Genomic DNA, 15,165 nt, shown 5'->3' with positions numbered 1-15,165 from the left:
GCAACGCTTGCTTAGTCGAGTTTCAACGTTTCGAAAAGAAAGGAAATGAGAGGTACACCCCAGTCACCTTTCCACGCAAGCGCGCGCAAGCACGCGCAAGCCTACCTCCGCAGACAGCGTCCCCACGCAGGCAACCCGCACCCGAATCCAACGAAGAGGTACAGCAGAAAGATAACCACCATCACCAACAGCACCATGAGCTTCACATTCTTCCACCACATCCGCCGCCTCAGCCCACGACTCCTCACCCGGAACTCATTCGCCGTGTCCCCCAGCCGTCCTGTCTTATCAACCAGCAGATCCAGCCTCTCCCCCCGATCCAACACCCTTTCAATATTCTCCGTCATGATTTCCCGCACGCCCTCTATTTCGCGCTGAGCAGTCCTTAACGCATCGTCCTTCCCCGACGCCGTCCCCCCCATCTCAACCATAAGCCCGCGCATCACCCCATTAAAACTCGCACACCCATAACTAGGCAACCCCCCAAAGTCGGTAGTCGCATCGAACGCCTCAAAAAACTTCTTCTCCAGCGTCGTCAAAAACCCAAAGGGAATTCTCTGTCCCAGCTGCTTCTCCGCTACGACTAGGAAGGTCAGACCGCCTGCAGCGTGGTGGTTCGGCGGCAGCGCAGACGGAGATAACGTGTGTAGTGCGCGAAGTAGGGGTCTACGTCAAGGGTTTTGTGTTCTGCGTGGTCGTGGGTGAGTTTGGGGAGGATGACGGAGAGGAGGGAGGAGGTGTTTGAGGAGGGGCGGGCGGTGTGCTCGGCGAGGATTTTGGTGTTGTGGGCTATGCCGGCGCTGGAGGGGCGTTAGTAGAGTACATGGGGCGGAGGGGAGGGTGAGTATGATTTGAGAGGAGGTGAAGGGATGTCATGTCTGGGGGAGCGGTAGACGTACTAGAGGAGCTGCGTTGAGCTGCTGGATGAGGAGGCCATGGTCGTGTGAGTGGCGGGCTGTGCGCCGTCCTCGGGATGCAGGTAGTGCGATTGACGATGCGATTCGGTAGGGCGCAAGGTGTGGGTTGCTGAGTGCAAAGGGTTGCAAGCGGGCGCTGTTGTTTGGGCGTTGTTGATGCGAGTGGAGAGAGTTGTGGCTGCCTCGCAGAGGTTCAGCGGTGCAGCGTCATCTTGCGTATCGCACTAGCCCCCAACGGGGAACGCGCGCCGCAGCGCCTCGGCTTGCAATTATTGTAGGGCTGAGCTGTGGACTTTCGCATCCCACCACTCCAAGCATGAAGTAACGAACCCGTGCAATTGATCCACCATGGTCCGCGTCAAGAACCGCTATTTGGTTGTGAATATCCTCTACCCGACTTTGGGTACAGCAGCTAAGGCTGGAGACGCCGTGCCAGAGCTCCTCCAGTTCCACGCGCCGACACCGGATGCGTTCCACATCGGGCAGCTTGTGCGCCTCGTGAGGGATGGCGTCGCAGAGCTGTTTGGCGACTATGGGATGGGCATGGCGAGTCGGACTCTCAAAGGTAAATCCATTCAATCGAATATTTGTGTCGCGATTAATGGTAGACAGTCACGTACTGGTCCCCCGCAACCTCGACCGCCATAATCCGCTGCCCGCGCGAACACTACGAGATGGTATGGGCGGCGCTTACGCTCACCACAAAGCTGCCGCGACCGGTCGATACGCCTATCGTTATCAAGGTTGTTAGAGTGAGCGGGACGATAAGGAAGGCAGAAGAGGAGGTTATCAGAAGAGCGAAGGGGATCATTAGGCGCGCCAAAGAGATGGAGGCAGGGAAGAAAGATTTGATCATGGATGGCGTGGTCCAGGCCGTAGAGAGGAGAGCGGAGCCCGATGCTGTGTTGGCGCAAGTCGATGAGGGAGAGGAGAGTGAGAGTGGTAGCGGTAGCGAGTAGGGGAAACGGCATTCTCCGAAATCGGGCAGCATTATCTTCTCCGCCCGATGATCGACGTCCGGAGGTTGGATATGTTGGAAGAAACGATCATCAACAGTTCACGAAAGCATCTGCGTATAGGTCGCACGGCAACTGGGACGGCACCTGGCAGTTTCCTCAAATGCCTTGGCTCTCGCACCACGACCTGCTCTACCTAATGGGCGATTCGCCAGCGACTGCCGATGTGGAACGGTCTCATGATCAGTAACTATGAATCCATATGTGGAAAGGGGTGCCAATTCGCCCGGCAAGACCTGCCCTATCCACTAATCATAAGAGCATCGATGGGGACCCGGGCACATGTCATGCGACAACACGGTTGAAAGTGTGAATATGTATTGGACAGAACGGGCATTCCACACAACAAACTCCGATGGCGACGCATATCGTATGGTTGATCTAAACAAAGAACAGCCCCGCAGACATCACGAAACATATGGAAGTCCAGGATCCCGATACAGTGGTACCACAAAGCGAGGCCGCCCGCAAACGTACATGACGCATCCATTTGAAACATGTCACCTCCTGTTGTTCCGCTCATTTGGTGTCAACATCAGACAGTACCCCACGGACGTCTCGATTGGTTTCCGACGCACCGGTCTTACGAAGGTCTCTTATCCTGCAAGCGTAAAATGAAACACCGACGCTGGGCAACAGTTTTTATTTCCTCCCACTCATCTACTTCCTAGAAGAGCACCGTGGGTATAACTGTGGGGCGCGCTGCTGAAGATCGTCGCCAAACACCTCGAAATATCTGAATTGCGGAACACAAATACCAGAACAAAACCACTTCACACGGTCTTGTGCTCAGCTTCAAGACAGCAGTATCGGACTTGTGGGACCAACACAAAAGAATCATCGCCACAGAGTAATCTCTTTGACAATGTCGATGTCCCGACCGTCTTTGCCGTCGCGCCTATCGCGCGACGAGGATGAGAGATCGCTTGGAACGAGATGCCTACGCGCGAACCCGCATCAGGATAACCAGTCCACAACATCACGGGATGAGCTTTCTCCACTCAGCCCGACTTTCGGTCCACGCAAAGGACTTGTCCCATCTGGTACAGTCGATCGCAGACGCCAAATCCCTCGATACCCACCCACACTATATCAAAGTCTCCCGACCAGGCCTGGCACCTGCGACATTGAGCCACATTCGGCCCCTGTTATTACTACGAATCAGCCTATCCCCAACGCGATTCTTATCCACGGTGATGAAGATCAGAGGATACTGTGGGAGCCTGGATGGTCGTATGTCGAATGCAATTTCGATCCCTGCGCGGAGAACTTCAAAGAGGCTAGGGGCACCACGGTGCTCAAACAGGATAACTGGCTGGAACTCGTTGCACTGCTCGGCGTGGAAGAGGTCATGTAGTACCGCTTGTGCTCTGAATTTGAAATTCATTATCGTGTACTTTTGGTCCATTCATCCCGTGATCCATCTTCGGACCCTCCTTCTCGCCTCTGATCGTGCCTTCTCACCGCTCACTCATTCTAACATAGCTTAGCATGTCGTCTCAGTGTTTGAAGGCCAACTTACGACCGCGCTTCAATTGCCACTTCCAGCCCCCGTCCTACTGCTTCTCCTGTACCTGCTTCAACTTCTTCCCCAGCTGCGCCAAACCTAATGACAGAATTAGCGCAGTTCCTCTCCGTTGATAGCTTGTCTAAACTCTCTTCGTTTACCCCTTCATACTTACAAGGGTGACAGAGTTTGTCGTTATTGCGCCGGCTCACGTCGAACATGTGGCGCGGGGAATTGGTTTCGATGGCGACTTGGCACCGAACGAGTCCGAATGTGCGGACATGTTTACAGGAGTGGCGGTACTTAACCTGGAAGCACATTGTGTTAAATTTGTCTCGTTTTCGTGTATGCGCGGATGGAGAGATGTTTGTGCGAAGGGGAATCCCTAGGGCGGGATCGCTCTTATATATATCTTCTGGTCTGAAAGCGTGGTGAAGCTGAATCGACTCGCAGTATTAGTTCTATTGTGAAGCACGATCTATCTAGCACGTGTATCTCTGGCGAAGGCAACTTGAAATGGGCAAGGGTGGATAGTAAGTGTGTGTTGTCTTGATACCTACTATCCTAGGCAGATGTGCGCAGTCGTATACCCCTATGTGTTTGTTGATTCCCCGCTCTATTATGCTACTTTGACAATGGGCCCATAGTAAAGGATAGCACAATATCGCATGTTACAGATGATGTGGGATAGGCAACCATATTGAGCCTCTAGGTCGTCGTTGTAGACATAGCCAAGTCAACACCCACTACATCATTCTATAAGCACGTGTTTCGCTAGCCACTCATCTACTACCGCTGTCGCAGCATATTTATCGTCGCCTAGTCGCAAGAGCATGGCGATATGTCCTTCGAAAGACTCGCCCTCAACAACCCTCATCTCAACCTCCGTCCCCGCCGCCAACAACGCAGCTTCAAACTCCACCGCCTGCCTAATATCTCCCTGCCGTTGCACTTGGAGCAGAAGAAACCCTCTCGCATTAGGCGCTTGAGCATGGTAGGTAGGACTCATGTCTCTTAGATGGGCAAGATCTGAGCCTAGTCCAGCGAGCATGTTATCCGCCACAGGACCAGGGGAGTCAAGGATCTCGGCTGCGCAATTGAAGTTCGAGGCGTCCAGGGTAATAACGCCTTTTATCTTGTCTATTTCCACGCCTGCTTTGGCTAAGTACGTAGTGTCGGTGCCTAGTAGAGCAGCGACGTGAGCTCCGGAACTATGACCCATCAGGACGATACGGTCGGCGTCAAAGCCCAGATTCTCTGCGTGCTGGAAAAGGTAGGATACAGCATTCGCGACTTCTTGGACCTGCTCTTGCACGCTCACGTGAGGTACGAGGGTGTAGTTCGCGCTTTCAAATGCGTATCCTGCTCTTAAGAAGTGCTCTATCTTCTTCGAGCCAATTGAATCCAGATATGTTCCTACGCGCCAGCTTCCGCCGTGGATGAAGGCAATGATTGGAGGCTTTCTCTTTCCCACTGCGGGGAGATTGGGTTTTCAGTAGCGCAGGACGTGGGTGGATAATGGACCATAGGGGTTGTCTTCGCCACTTGAGGGGATGTCGGCGTGCATCTGGGACATGAGCTCCATCACTCGTTCATTTGTGATGACTTCGGTTGTGGGGCGGAAGATGTCGAGGCCGGTGATTTCGTTGCCTCTGGCGGCGATTGAGGCCGAAGTATTAGGGGCAGCATGACTGGGCGTTGTCTGGGTGTTGGATGCCATGATTGAGATTTCGTGGTAGGAAGTCTAGGAAGGCAGCATAGGTACTCTCATGTTTGAAAATGTATGAAGTGGAAGAATTTTCAAACAACTATATCAAAGCATTCGCCATTGGAAATTGCTCTGAGGAACAATATTTTCCTTGAATGCCGTATACCGGAATAACTGGATAACGTGCTTGTTGCCTAAGCCGCGCGGCGTTAGTTGCCTGGAGTCTCACGAGGTGAAATCATGCGATGGTGTGCTCCACTCCACGTGGGGGTGAGATCCTAGGTCGTCAACGCATCTAGGTGTAATCAGTTTTCTGATTCTGAATTGCGAAATGCGAAAGACTGGGGCCGGGTTTTGATTCATTGGCGTTACAGCGGAAGGGAAGCAAGGGCAGTGCTCCATTCGCGAGCTCATCTACCGAGGCACATACGTTAAGGCAGTACGAGTGGATAATCGCAGCCGTACGCCGCTTCAAGAAACTGCTCGCTCGTTTTCAAGGAGTACTATTCGTGCTGCTATCGTAGTCATTAGGCGAATCTAACTCTGTCTCATTGAACCTCGTCGAGATTTCTACAATACAACGGTTATGTAAACTATGGTATCTTGTCTCTTGCTCGCTTGCTCGCTTGCGTTCAAGGTACCAACCGGGGTGGCAATGTTGCAGAACTCCGCATATTATAGTAGCTGCATGGTCAACAGGCGCAAGTTAGTGTTATCAAGAAATTCTTTATACTAAGCAACAGCCGTGCCACATTGCTAGTACGTTGCTTTGGCTGATAATGACGCAATACCATCAGTGGTTACTCTACATTGAATGCAGCTCTGCGTAGCTCATGAGAGTTCTATCACCCCAAAAAGCCTCCAAACATTCGAAAGCTTCCAAGCACTCGGACAAGCATTCGAATATCACTAACGAGGAAGTGCGCCCTAGATGTCAGGTGGATAGAGCTGGTCGATCAGGCATGAAAGCAGTAAACGTTCGCTTAGTGGCGTGTTACGTGGCGCAACCCCAAAAGCTTCTGAGGGGACCCCCTGATTTGAATGGGTAAAATCTATGGAACGTGAAAAAAACATATTTCGGTACTTTGAAATGCCCTCATCGGACGAAGCATCTAATAAGATTAATGCCGCAGGTACATGTTAAGCTCACCGGAAGTGGGAACATCTATCGGTCAAGGATCCCGAGGTCTCACCGGAAAGCGAGGATCGGCATATCTACATCATCTACATCTAGGCAGTCACTCCCAAGACCTTCAGAGCTGGACTTGAAATGTTTATGGTTTGTACCTCTTCTTCAATCCCACGAACAGATGAAACCATGGAATTATGATGGGTGCGTTTGCCTATCATCGAACGCTACAGGGAAAGAGGATTCGGCTTATAAAGATCACCCCGGACGGTAGACAGAGCATTCTGTCAATTCAGCTGTTGGAATGCAACCTCGACGGATCCGAGTTTGAAGCACTTTCCTATGTGTGGGGAGGACAAACCGACAAAATCCGAATTAGATGTGATGGTCAATCAATGGAAATTGGCGCTAATCTCCATGCTGCTCTACAAGAGAGGCGTCATCGCAGGTCTGTAGGCTTACTTTGGGCTGATCAGATTTGCATCAACCAAGATGACACCGAGGAGAAGACATGCCAAGTTCGGTTGATGTCGAAAATCTACGCCCAAGCCAACCGCGTCATCGTCTGGTTAGGAAAACAACAACCTGAAGATTGGAAAGGCCTAAATCTCGCCAAAACCTTATACCAAAAGTGTGATGGGTCTCGATATGATGCAGATGTCGGTCGTTATGACTTCCACGACTTTGATTGCAGATCTAGGGGAGTACCTGATCCTAGGTTCAACTCTGAATGGAACGCGCTTTTCAGAGTCATTAGTAACACTTGGTTCAGTCGAGTTTGGGTTGTTCAAGAACTTCTAATGGCCCGAGGATCTATCATGTGGAAGGGATCTCTGGACTTCAACACGGAGGTAGTGCTATGGGCAGCCATACAGATTGCGCGACATCGAAACCTCTACGAAAATTACGACGTATTGATGGGCAGCCCCAAAGTGTCCGCTCTCATGGCTCGAAGCATTGCAGAGGGCTACTATGATTTCAAGAAGAAAGGCGCACTTCCAATTTACGACACGTTATCGAGATACCCGGGAATGGGAGCTACGGACCATCGGGATAGGTTCTTTGCGCTTACTGGTGTTTCTTCTGGTATTTCAGACGCATTCATATCCTACAAGAAAACATTCACAGACCTTGCTTGTCTCGTCGGCAAAATGACCTTGCTAGGGATACCCAACTACGAAGTTACAGAAGATGGTACCAAAATGTTGGTGCTTGAGGAAAGCCCCGAAGAGCATAGATTCCTCATTGAATGGTTGGCATTCCACGCAAATCCCCAAAACCACAGATTGGGTATCCCTTCCTGGGTTCCCGATTTAGTGTCGCCTCATAGCCCCGGTCTACTAATGACGGGATTTTATAATAGTCTAAACTTGCAAGGGAAAAGGACTATACCAGCCCCAGAAGTTCGCATGGATCAACAGTTTTATGAACGACCGAATTTGTCTACGAGTCACTGGGAAATTCGTGTTCCTAATGTGAGTAGATTCTAAATATAGATACCATGCTATACAATAGACTCACTAGTGAGTCCAGGAGATAGAGATCAAAGGAGCCATCTTTGATCAAGTCCGGGTTGTCGCTAGCGACCGGCCAAGATTGCCCTCGTCAGATCAGCACATAAGGGTTGGTCGCATCGACAAGCGCACTGCATTGACATTATGGTCCAAGTATGAAACCGACATGGTCCATTGGTTGTCAGAGATTAGGATTCTCGCAGATCCTTCATTAGACCCTCGAGGAAGCATTACGGATGGACAGTCTTTCGATGCATTTTGGCGAACACTTGTTTACAATCGTGGGCCACGCTTTCATCACACATCTCCAAATCAGCCGGCCGATGACGAGTTGGGGGTCGCCTTCGGATATTGGTACCTCTTGAAAAAGCTGCAGATGGCAAAACGCTGGCAGTATGACCTTATGGCCTGGGCACTTGGTGTCGGAATACTCAAGGAGCTGGCTGAGCCTTTTGAGCAAGCTGAAGGCAGAGTGCGATATGCAAGACAATTTTTTGTATCCCAACATGGTAGGATTGGCTGGGTCCCTTTCCGCACGCAGATTGGAGATGCACTTTGCGTTTTCAAAGGCATGAGAATGCCACTCGTCGTAAGGCTCGCAGGTGATCGATGGGAAATAATTGGAGCTTGTTATATTCACGGGCTCATGGACGGAGAGTTATGGGATTTGATTGGACTTCGGTGGGAGTTCATGCGTTTTGTATAAATGTAAAAGTGGGTTTTCGAAGCGATGGTCTAGCACGTTGCTCTTGACTGATTCAGGACACATTAGCGTAGGCCCAAAAGCCAGAAGCTGTTTTTCTGTTATTTCGAGTAGTTAGATCCATGAACATGCAACAAAGTCCTCGGGGTCTTTGAAACTAGCAGACATCATATTGCACATCTCTCCAATGTAGCACGGCCGTAGAATCGCCCGAAGATGTCGGACCATTTTATCGAATCCGTCTGCAGTGCTACCCTCAGAATACATTTGGACATAACAGGTCGGTTAGGTCAAATGGCTTATTAGTGTTCGCATATTAGATATGCGAACGTCGTGGAGGGAGAGGATGGATGTACTGGACCAAAACGTGGACCTGCCAACCCAGAAATATTCATGCTTTTGAATTCAGGCTTTCGATCATAATAGCAGCTCTCGGAGCTAACTGTCTATATACTGTAACATGACCTTCCAGAACGCCTAAGGTGTGGTCCTAACGGAAAGCCCTGAAAAGGCTTTTGTCTAAAATGTCCCTCTTTGAGATAGTATTGCTCCAATCCACTATAGTACAGCTAGTAAAACTAAAAATGCAGGATCACCCTCAACAATCATCCACTGCAACAGAATAGTCCCGATTAGTCCTCATCTAGGGACTCTACGGTACTCGAACGCATCACCCACGGACTCAACGGCTTGGTGGCAGCCTTGGGGGACTTTGGAGGTGTTGCTGGCGAGTTTCCAGTCTGTGTTGTAAGCGGACCCTTGGTGGTTGGAGGTGGATTGACGTTTATGTTGTGGAAGCTCGACGCGAGATTGTCGACTAGTTCGAATTCAATTAGCACGTGTTTTTCTCTCTTAGTATTTAGCTGTGGATTGGACCCTCACCTGGATCAACAGGGGCAGTCGGAGCTATTTGGTCCGGCGGAGTCATCGGCCTATAGTTTGGAGCTTGGGGAGTTGGAGTCGGGGCCGCAGCTTTCTGCAACCGAGTGGCGTTGCGCGTGACTGTTCTGCCGTCAGCGAGACTGAAATGGGTAATAAGTTGTTATGCGGAAAAACGTACTTCCTGACTTGCGTGCTTGGGCGCCTAGAATTCCCTTGCCAATTTTCAGGTCAGCCAATTTTTTCTGCAGGGCAGTGCGCTCGGTGCGTATCTCGTCAGACTCTGCTGCGATCACTTGGAGCTTCTCTTCGTCCATGTTGAGCACAAGCTCCGGGTCCAAGAGCGATGGAAGATCTGTGATAAGGCAGTTCTCGATCGCAAGGACTGTAACATTGCTGATGAACACCGAAATGGCTTTCTACACAGCAAGTCAGCCTTCTATTCTTCATAATAGCCTGTAATCCACTGACCTTGTAATAGATCTGCATAAGATTCAGGATGTCTACGTTGGTGAAGTCGTCCAACGACTCTGTTAGGAGCTGGGTTTCAGGTGTGGAGATTTTTTGCGGTCCACCGAAAGAAAATTGATTGCTTGATCCAAAATACCGTTTAGACCTGACCTGCTTCAAGTCGTTGATGAAGCTTGGATCGTATGTGATGGGCTCTTGTTTCTGATAAGGAGTGAGCAGTTCAGTCAATTTCTTGTCCAGCTGCGCCCGCCTTCTCTCAAGCTCAGGCTCTACATGCTCGTGCATCAACGAATCGAACGTTTCACTGTCCATCATGCTGCTCAAGCTCTCCTCTAGATAGGCTTGCACTGCCTCATAGATGTCGCTTATGTGCTGTCGAGCAATAGCCTCCCAAGGCTTCGCTTGCTGACGAAATACTGCACCAATGACCCAAGGATTGACAAGAGTAGGTAAGCCTGATGGCCGGCTGAGCCGCACTTGGGTTCCAATGCGCTCTTCAAGGAACTTGGCCAGATCTATCCAGATTGGATTCGGGAGACAATTGTAGTTGTGAGTCGCATTGGAAGCCAGAAAATTTGCTCCTAGGTCCGGAGAAACTTGGCCGTCGACAATATGATACTGATGGCCTTTACTGTACATTGCGCATGCGAATGCTAAGTTGAGATCCTGTATTTGAGTGCGTAGACGGGTGGGTGGGATGACATGGAACGAAGAGACCTCAAAGAACTCTTCGTTGTATAATCCTCTCAGCGCGTCCAGCGTTAGGGAATGGAATTTCTGTGCTTTTCCCATCAGGAAATTCCTCTGTTGCTGCGGCTCATGTCGTGGGCTCCCTAAAGCTTTGAGATCGGTTTCCGCCAAAGAGATTGCATCTTGTATAGCGGTGCTGAGAGATGGAAGCTCTTTACGGATATGTTGGAGCAGAACTCGAGACAACTTAGTTCGCAAGGCATCAATAGCAACGTTTGTGCGAGGGATCGAGGTCCAGACTCCAGTCGCAAAGAACTGTCTCTCTGACTCGTCACGCTCTGCGTCCGACTGCTCTTTCATGCCGAAACTCCGGTTCTTCACAACATGCCAGCCCAGCTTCAGTGGAACGGCCTCATTTCTTGCTAGCTTTGAGAACAGGTTTTCACTCTCGGACCCTACATCCAAACTGTCTGGTTTCGTAATGATTCCCAATGTGCGACTGGCACTTGGATCGTGCTTTTTGACGAAGTCGAGCACACTTTGGTTCTGAAGGTCATTGCGAGCTGATACAACAGCGAGTATGATGGACTTTTCGTCGCGCATATAGCTCTCCACAAGGTTGCGGACCAGCATGACGCCTTGTCCGGTCTCAATCTCAGACTGTATAATGCCGGGCAAGTCAACGATGGTCAACGAAGGAAGATGGGGTCCGGAATATCTGATCTGCAGGACATCCTCAAAGAACTGGCTTCGTTCCGAGGAAGTGCCAAACGCCATTTGCTCGCGAGCCTGTTCGAAGAGCGAAGGAAATGCGAACTCTTCGGAAGAGGCAAAAGATCTATTGAACTTGGCGATTTCATCTTTTTCGGGTTGGGATCGGTCCTGTCTTGGGTTGATAGAGCAATGAATCTCCGTGACTGCTCGCTTTCTCAGGATAAGCTCAGTTGCAAAAGTCGTACACAAGCCGTCTTTGGTCGGGAAACGGAGCCTGGTAAGCCCCTCTAGCACAGAGCTTTTCCCAGACGATTGGTCTCCGCAAACGATAAGTTGTGGGAGGCTTATATTGTGGTGGCCCAATCCTTGGTTTCGAAGTTTGTCGATGGCGTCTAAGAGTTCCACCTGTTCTGGAGACTGGAGCTGATCCAAAGAGTCAGATTCGGTGGTTATAGAAGACATAGCTCATATGCCACGTGAGGACAATTGCTGGGGGACACTTTAATTATGAGAGAGAAATTTGTGGTTGTAGGAGGAATACTTGAAGGACTGAACGATGAAGATACTGGCTACATCCTTTGTATAGTGACATGGCGATTTATAAGGCGCAACATTCCTAAGGCTGTAACATTCACCCCTCTCGACACAAAATGCGCCCTGCGGCACAAGCGCTGCGGATACTGTATCGGATTCTAACTATAGGTGTGTGCGAAACATCAAACATACATCCCTAAGCTCAGACTCTCGATTGATCCAATGGAGATAGACTTTGTGAGTGGGAGAGGGCAAACTGGTATCCAAGCTTCGTGATCTGCAACGCAAACTGCAGAGGGCATACTCCTAGTTCAAACATGATTGCAGAACACCCTTTCGGTTACACTTTGTATCAGCGAATGTTAAGCGTCGAGTACGAGCGTCGCGCTCGTATTGTGACGCACTTAGGAGCTTGGCGCTTTTATGAAACACAATACAGTCGAACGCCTTCCTTTTCTGTAGACTTGCAGTTCTTGTAGACTGCTGATAAACTCGATCAAGGCAGAGCCGAAAAAGGCCGTCATTTAGATGTCAATCATCTCCCTGCTGATAATTAAGTAAGAGTGAGTAGGTATGGCTGTACGTTCGCGTGAAAATGTGTTGCATCGCGCTTGTGCGCGTCCTGCATCCCGGGCCGCGGTTGGGGGCGGAGCGCCATGCAAAACGCAGTGTTGAGGATGCTGAGCTTGAGACAAGGGTAAATGCGGCACAGTCTTTCACACCGCATAAGCGCTATTGATAAGGCTTGGTATACAGGAAACTCATCATCACAGGCCGATAAAGATAGCAGAGAAGCGATCGTTAGACTTACAAGGGAATTGCATCGATGCTATGCAAGAGTGTACGAGCGAGAAGAAAAGAGTAGTATTCCAGGCTAGTCACACGGTTTAGGTGTAGTAGGTAAGAAAGATCTATCACAGCTGTGCCGAAGATCACGGCCCCCAACCGGTCATTTCAGCGACTTGAGACAGGGCGAGGAAGGCGAGAACAGTATTTCGCCGAAGGAATTAACGGCGAGGAAACAGGCCACGACCTAAGCATTTGTGAAGGTCACGTGACCGTCTCATGGATCGGAGGGAACGTTGCATTCCGAATCCACCAAGTCACGAATCACTGGAAACACCAAAGTACTTGATAGGCCCAAATCATGTACAAAAAGACCCATGGTTAGTCTTCCATTCCGTTCTACAGTATTTAGTCGCCCCACAGAAGATCACTCTCAAGAAATGGGTGATCAATACTCTCATCGTAGTGATGGGCTGGCGTTAGTATTCACGTGACCTACGACAAACCTATATGCCCTCGCTTCTCACTATACCCCTTTCGAGGAGGTGATGAATTCCTGATAGTAGCCGTAGAAAAGAGCCTTGATGATAGAGACTAGATAGAATGATACCCATCCGAGCTATTCGAAATGTTGGCGTTATGAGCGATTATTCAACATTTTTGTAATCCGAGTGATTTTGTGCATACAAGAGCCCCAGCCGATTCTTCATCACAATGGTGGAGACCCGGTAGCAATACCCGAGCGCCTTGATTCGTGTGATGGGGGAAACAATTGGTGTGTCTTCGTAATAGACTACACCTGAGGTTTTGACTTTATCGCGATGTGGGTATTAGGTAGCGAGAAACATTGACGTAGAAGGAGAGTGTTTATTTCAATCGTTTAATGCCCGAGAAGACGATCAAAAATGCCTTATGGCTACTATACCGTCCCGATGGCATGATCAATTCTGCGTAGGAACTAGATCTCGAAACGAAAGCGTACTGAGGTATAAACTTTTTCATCGGTATGGAATCAGGCACCCACTTCGGATCCCGAGCTGACCTTGTGCGACCCCAAACAATCTATATGCCACACACCGTTGAGGCAACTGCAAGGCAACCGAAAGGCAAACGAACAACAGCCAACAATCCGTGGGGATGTCTCAGCCGCAAACCCAGGCGTCGAAAAGAACCAACCTTATAGCGTTTTCTGCTCGCCCTGGACCTGCTTTATTCACACGACAGCGCGGAGTGTATGCAATATCCCAGTTGATTTAACCATGCCCGAAGCATGTATTTGTTGTAGTTGAATCTTTCTTCACCTTCCGCTTTCAAGAGCAACAATATGGCCGACCTAACGGCCCTCGTCAGTGCACTACCGACTGTCGTTCCACCTAAGCCAGAACGTGATTGGAAGATTGCACATCCAGGAAAGGTCTCCAGACCAGCCGCTGAAGTATGCAATAATCTTTCCCAGCAGCGAGAATCGACTGACTTCCATCTAGGTTGTCGTCGGGCCTCTCGCAGGAATTGCGATTTTCGCGGTCGTAGTCCGCATCGTCATACGAACTCAAATATGTAGGAGGCTGTTTGTCGACGACTACATCGTGATATTTGCAACAATTTGTCTAGTCGTTGAGACTGCTATTCTTTATTACAAACTGGATATGATTTTTATCACGACATTGCTGGCGATCGATCCACTGAACATTGTCTTGTTCACAGCTAGTGAGATCTTGGAGGTTCAAAATCGCCTCTTTCTCTGGACCAATATATGGATAGCGACTGCGGCAACAACAGAGTACATGATAAAATATCCTTCCTCGCGCTGTTCCGGAGACTGATCGGAGACGTATCAAGAAAGTTGAGCATATACTGGTGGTCTGTGATGAGCTTCACGATAGCTTCTTGGCTTTTTCACGCAAATCAAAATATCATAAAGTGTGGCGTAAGCAAAAGCCGTACGTACAAGCGCCACATTTTTTTGGATAACACATGCTAATAGGGATGTGTAGCGACATGCTTCCACCAGCCAAGGTACAACTATCTGATCAGTGGAATCAAAGCGGCGACAAGTATCTTGACGGACCTGTTGATTACATCAATACCCGTTCTCCTCCTCCGTAAGACCAAGCTCAGACAGACCCATAAACTACGAATCCTGACGTTCTTATGCCTGAGCGTGGTAATGGTCGCCTTCTCTATTGCGGGACTGGCTGGGGGACTCACCCGCGATTCAGCGGGAGTACTCACATACAGTGTAGTCTGGAGCACAATCTTCCGGCACATCGAGTGTAGCATTGCGGTGTTCACGGGGGAGATCACCGCCTTTCGCACCATGTTCGCGCGCCCCACGAATAACGAGAAGCCCCGCCGAGGAAATCGGTCTACTCGTGCTTTCCTCTATTTGAAGCGAGTGATTCGGGGCAGAAGGTCTACGAGTCATGCAGATGCGAGGGTTGAACTGGTGAGGAGCAGAGCATTCCTAGAATCACCTACGATAACCGCCACCCTCAAAGGACTACGGACGTTCATCCGGCGTAATGGACGCTCCGAGAGCCAAATCACGATGTCTGAGATAGACACCAATAATCCGTATGACCCCCTGGAGAGCTATC

At 49.9% G+C, this 15,165-nt stretch overlaps 3 protein-coding genes across 3 annotated transcripts; 1 reads left to right on the top strand and 2 right to left on the bottom strand.

Annotated features, from left to right (window-relative positions):
• Positions 1-1,460: 1,460 nt before the first annotated feature.
• POP5 (RNA-binding protein pop5) lies at positions 1,461-1,876 on the top strand (the record flags this gene model as incomplete). The annotated part of the gene is made up of 2 exons (XM_056216682.1): positions 1,461-1,467; positions 1,530-1,876. The coding sequence occupies 2 exons, from the start codon at positions 1,461-1,463 to the stop codon at positions 1,874-1,876; spliced, it is 354 nt and encodes a 117-aa protein (XP_056070929.1).
• A 2,315-nt stretch (positions 1,877-4,191) lies between these two features.
• Positions 4,192-5,160, bottom strand: N0V89_007921 (uncharacterized protein; the record flags this gene model as incomplete). Its single annotated transcript, XM_056216681.1, has 2 exons — positions 4,192-4,856; positions 4,965-5,160. 2 exons carry the CDS (start codon positions 5,158-5,160, stop codon positions 4,192-4,194), a joined length of 861 nt encoding a protein of 286 aa, XP_056070928.1.
• A 4,489-nt stretch (positions 5,161-9,649) lies between these two features.
• N0V89_007920 (uncharacterized protein) lies at positions 9,650-11,311 on the bottom strand (the record flags this gene model as incomplete). The annotated part of the gene is made up of 2 exons (XM_056216680.1): positions 9,650-11,282; positions 11,307-11,311. 2 exons carry the CDS (start codon positions 11,309-11,311, stop codon positions 9,650-9,652), a joined length of 1,638 nt encoding a protein of 545 aa, XP_056070927.1.
• Between the last annotated feature and the right edge of the window lie 3,854 nt (positions 11,312-15,165).

The sequence above is a fragment of the Didymosphaeria variabile genome, assembly GCF_027946475.1.
Source record: "Didymosphaeria variabile strain IMI 356815 chromosome Unknown scaffold_5, whole genome shotgun sequence".
Classification (NCBI taxonomy): domain Eukaryota; kingdom Fungi; phylum Ascomycota; class Dothideomycetes; order Pleosporales; family Didymosphaeriaceae; genus Didymosphaeria; species Didymosphaeria variabile.
Note: the sequence above shows the minus strand (reverse complement) of the source record. Positions and strands in the feature narration are given on the sequence as shown.